This window comes from Engraulis encrasicolus, chromosome 16, assembly GCF_034702125.1.
Source record: "Engraulis encrasicolus isolate BLACKSEA-1 chromosome 16, IST_EnEncr_1.0, whole genome shotgun sequence".
Lineage (NCBI taxonomy): Eukaryota > Metazoa > Chordata > Actinopteri > Clupeiformes > Engraulidae > Engraulis > Engraulis encrasicolus.
The window spans coordinates 21,502,002-21,507,001 of record NC_085872.1 but is presented as its reverse complement, the minus strand read 5'-3'; the positions used below and the strand labels follow the sequence as shown (position 1 = coordinate 21,507,001).

The 5,000-nt window shown below is 46.5% G+C and overlaps 1 protein-coding gene across 1 annotated transcript in view; it reads left to right on the top strand.

Annotated features, from left to right (window-relative positions):
- ctnna2 (catenin (cadherin-associated protein), alpha 2) overlaps positions 1–5,000 on the top strand; it is a 501,378-nt gene that overhangs the window by 176,896 nt on the left and 319,482 nt on the right. Inside the window, exon 7 of the mRNA XM_063220285.1 lies at positions 3,731–3,934. Coding sequence (XP_063076355.1) covers positions 3,731–3,934 — 204 coding nt within the window. The remainder of the gene's footprint in view (positions 1–3,730; positions 3,935–5,000) is intronic.

The window sequence follows — 5,000 nt, the reverse complement described above, 5'->3', positions numbered from 1 at the left end:
TCTCTATCTATCTTCTCTCCGTTTCTCGCTGTATTCTACACCTCTTCTTTGTTCACCTTAATTCACATCTTCCACAATTCTCTGTACTTTTTTCCTTTCCTCTTCCTCTATGTTCCCCTTCACCCCCTCTGTGCCACCGTCTGCATGTTTTTTGGCATCCTCGAACCCCTTGATCCCTTAGATTCTTTTTTTGCTCTTCTTGAAGTAGGTTAGCCTTAATGCAGCTCCTCCTCACTTCTCTCTTCCTTTTGCTCCTTTTTCTCCATCCTCTCTCTCTCTCTCTCTCTCTCTCTCTCTCTCTCTCTCTCTCTCTCTCTCTCTCTCTCTCTCTCTCTCTCCACCATCCCGAGGCTCATTACGCATTGCTTGACAAACAGCCTGCCTCTGCATCTCAGCATATGAGGTGGCAGAGAGTTTTGGCAGTTTTTGTGGTTACGCTCAAAACAGAGGCGTCACCTCGGGAGCACTAGGCGCGCCACGACGTCTCGACAGCAATGCAGGAATGTACAGGAAGTGTGGTGACGAGCATGCTCCTTGGCACGGAGGTTGGAGTGACACCACTTGGGCTCTTTGTTTTGTGTTACCTGGGTAATAATATTGTTAACGGCAGAAATGTAATAAGGCAGTTGCTGTTGTTGTGTGTGAGAGTGTGAGGTTGACAGGGGGTGCGAGGGAGGGAGAGAGGAAGAGAGAGAGAGAGCAGGAGAGGAGAGCAAGAGAAAGAGAAAGAGAGAGGGAGAGCAGGAGGGGAGAGCAATTGGGAGGAAGTGTGTGCCTAGAATAGAGGGCACAATCTGAAGTGCCGTACAGTAAGCAGTAGTGATTGCCGCAGCAGTCTAAACAAACGATTTATAATGGAGACAATGCAGCAATAATGGCAAGCTTATTGGTCCCTCAGCTGCTGAGGCAGACCCATTTCCCCTCCAAGTATTAGGGCTGTTTCCTCTACTACGTTAGGACTGAGCAAACAGGGTTCCTCCAGAGGGCAGCACTGGTAGCACCGCACGTGCCCTCGGAAAGTAAACTGGACCACAGGCCCCATATTCTAGACACCAGTGTGTAGTACATACATACCATTCTGTACACAAGCTATTCTCTGGTCTATAATGAACAGGGCTGTAAAGGAAACCTGGGCTGCTGCTGCTTCTGTGTAGCCTGGCCGCGCCAAAAACCCCTACAGCAAAGCTGTGCCCCCGGGAGCAAATTCATTTTGCGGCCACTAGGGGCGTCTAGATTTCTAGACTAGCTTCTGTGCACTACCATCACAGGCGGCAGACAGGTTCATTTTTTTCTTGCCAGTGAGAAGGTCTGTGGGGTGATGCATGCATCTCTTGCAGCTTTCACATCTCCACATCGCCTGTTATTTCACCGATTTGCCTTGTGTAGTCGGGCGTGGCAGCAAAAGTGAAACTTATCACATTTTGCTACTGGTGCCTCAGTGAAACCGGCTCATCCAGAGGGAAGGGATTGTAGAAGTGCCGTAAAAGGATAAAATATATAGAATTAACGGGAAAGGTTATCTAGCTTATCTTGTCCTTCTCCCAACTTGAACGCTGTTTTTATTCTATTTCCTTTCTCCGTCTTTGTGTTTTTTTTCCTCAGTCTTTCATTCTTCTTTTCTTCCTCTCACTCACCACCCCCCCACCCCATCTCTCACTCCACCTGTCTGTCAATAGGGACACTTAAAGGATTTTTAAAGGGTGTCTCTTCGCTCTGGATACAAAGGAAGGCACATTATTTGTTATTTGTGGCCTCCCCTACTGCACAACGCAAGGATCTAGTGAAACACTTCCCCAGTGTACGTACTTTGGTGCCGCACAGAGATGAGAGACTGGCTGTTAATGTGATCTCTCTACCAATAAACTCGGCCTATTCCAGCATGGCTCAGGCCTCTTAAGGCTGCCACAGTACAAACTGCTGCAAATGGGATATTCAAATTGTACAGCCGTAAAACATAATATCTCCGCCATCAATATGGTAATTTCTTTTTTCCCCTTTTTCTCTTCGCCGCCGTTGAGGATCATAAAAAACGTGTTTTTTTTTTCTTTTTTCGCTGCAACTTAAACAATAAAAGGGAGTGATCTTATTCGGCATTCTGTGCTTAAAAGCCCTATAAACCCCCACACACACACACACACACACACACACACACACACACACACACACACACACACACACACACACACACACACACACACACACACACACACACACACACACACACACACACACACACACACACACACACACAAAGGGGTTTTTGGAGCCTTCCTCCTCAGAGCTAACCTTCAAGGTCACCTTTCTGCCTGGCTCTAGCTACCGCCTGTAACAGATCGCCCCGAGCCTTCTGCTGCCTTATGCCTTTGCCAAATACTTGGTGCGTGTGTGTGTGTGTGTGTGTGTGTGTGTGTGTGTGTGTGTGTGTGTGTGTGTGTGCGCGCGTGCGTGCGTGCATGCGTGCATGTGTGCGTGTGTGTATGTGTTTATGTGCGCGCGTGCACACTTGTGCTTGTGTGTGCATGTGTGTCTCTGTGCGCGTATGTTTGGGGGGTTGTAAAGCATTTTGCACCCAGACATGTTTTTTCTTCTTCACCTGGGTGTGGAAGCGTTTACATGTGCTGTTCCCCCCTTCCCTCTCTCTCCTCCCCATGCCTGGTGTACACTATCATGAGGGCTGTCTGTGTTTGATATGCTCTTCACTAAGGCACCTGTCAGGATTACTGTGTCGAAGGCATTAGACATCATGTATTATTCCCCTTCCTCTTTCTGAAGATGTTGTGCTGCTTTGTAATACTAATTCTCCCTGATACTTAGACTTAGTGGTATCACATCATCTGCATAAACCATGCCGTTTCAGATTCATCAAAGTCTTCTCCGTGACTTTGATGATGTAAGCTACTTAATTAGCGAGGCAAGACAATACATAGTGTCTCATGACTGTTGAGTGAGTGGAGTTACTAAGCGATTTCCGCCGATTTCCACATACGGCAACATAAAGCGTATGATGGTTATGATGATTACGCTCATTAAGGTAAATGTACTATAAGCGCCCTATTTACCAGTCTATCATTAGAGAATTGCATTTAGCTTAAATGTACGGTCTGTGTTCATTCGTATCTATGTGCGCTTGACAGTCAACAACCATATCAATCAGAACCCATGTGATTCTTCAGGTCGGAAAACACAACACAGCAATTTAGAACATGGCGTGCAATTTAAGTTTCACCAGCCAACTACTGTATATAATAATAACAATAATAATAATAATAATAATAATAATAATAATAATAATAATAATAATAATAATAATAATAATAATAATAATAATAATAATAATAATTGTATTTGTATAGCACTGTATCATACAAGGGATGCAACTCAAAGTGCTTAACAAATGAGAAAAAAACCTCACAATTGTTAGAGATGGATTTAAAAGGAGAGGAAGAGAGGAGAGGCAGAGATAGCAGGAAGGCAGAGGAAGAAGAGATAGATAGAGATTGTAGAGTCATAAGGTCAACGTAGGTTAGGACCAGGATTCTTAGATGCGTAAGGTCCATAGTGGCTGGGTCTAGCATAAGTCATAGATAGTCACACAGAAAATGGGCGCTCAGATGCGGCCCCTGGTGGCATCAGGGGTGAGGAAAAACTCCCTTTCGCTTGAATCACTTCCTGATTAATAAGCAAAAATGGTCTCTGCTTTTGTCCCCCCCCCCTTTATTTCCCACCACAGAATAAAATCATCCTGGACCCGTTGACGTTCAGCGAGGCTCGTTTCCGTCCGTCCCTGGAGGAGCGTCTGGAGAGCATCATCAGCGGCGCCGCCCTCATGGCCGACTCGTCCTGCACGCGTGACGACCGGCGCGAGCGCATCGTGGCCGAGTGCAACGCCGTCCGCCAGGCCCTGCAAGACCTGCTGAGCGAGTACATGAACAATGTGAGTCTGCCCTTTTATTTACAACGCTTTAAAAGAGCTGTGCTGGTACGGGATGCACACACACACGCGCACATGCACACACGTACACACATACACATGTACGCACGCACGCACGCACGCAGCACGCACAAACGTGAGCGCACAAATGCGCACACACAGACACACACACACACACACACACACACACACACACACACACACACACACACACACACACACACACACACACACACACACACACACACACACACACAAAAACACATACACGCTCAAACACACACACACAGAGAGAGAGCGAGACAGAGAGAGAGAGAGAGAGAGAGAGAGAGAGAGAGAGAGACACACACACACACACACACACACACACACGCACACACGCACACACGCACACACGCACACACACACACACACACACACACACACACACACACACACACACACACACACACACACACACACACACAGAGACACACAGCAAAAAATGAGATTTCATCATGTGCATACATAAACAGATCCTCCATGCAATAGATGCTGACAATTAAGCCGATGAAAAATGTCCTGTGGTTTGCTGAGTGAAGTTGACCTGAGTGACCGGCCGGCGAGCCCTGACTTGCACTGAAGGCGTAGTGTGATGGAGACAGACAGCCATAACCACCGGGGTCGAATCTGACGTGATTGCCAGCCCAGTGGGTGATCCAACAGCAGGGAGGGATGGAGGGAGGGACAGGGGGACTGTCAGAGGAGTTTATAAACTTGACACGACACATGATGGCCGCCTGTACACCTCTTTATGTGGAATAGAACATTACTGAGACGGATGTTAATATGTACTACAGTGGTGCTTTAGAAGTCTGTTTGAACTTCCATTTTGACATATGGCGTATATATATTCCTGTTCAATGGCTGCTCTTGTATCAGTGTCTTTTCTCTCTCTTTCTCTCTCTCTCTCTTTCTCTCTCTCTCTCTTTCTCTCTCATTCTTTCCACCACTCTCCCCCTCTCTCTGTTTATATATATTTCAATAATATCCTCTCACTGTTTTTATATATTTAAATAACACAACGTAC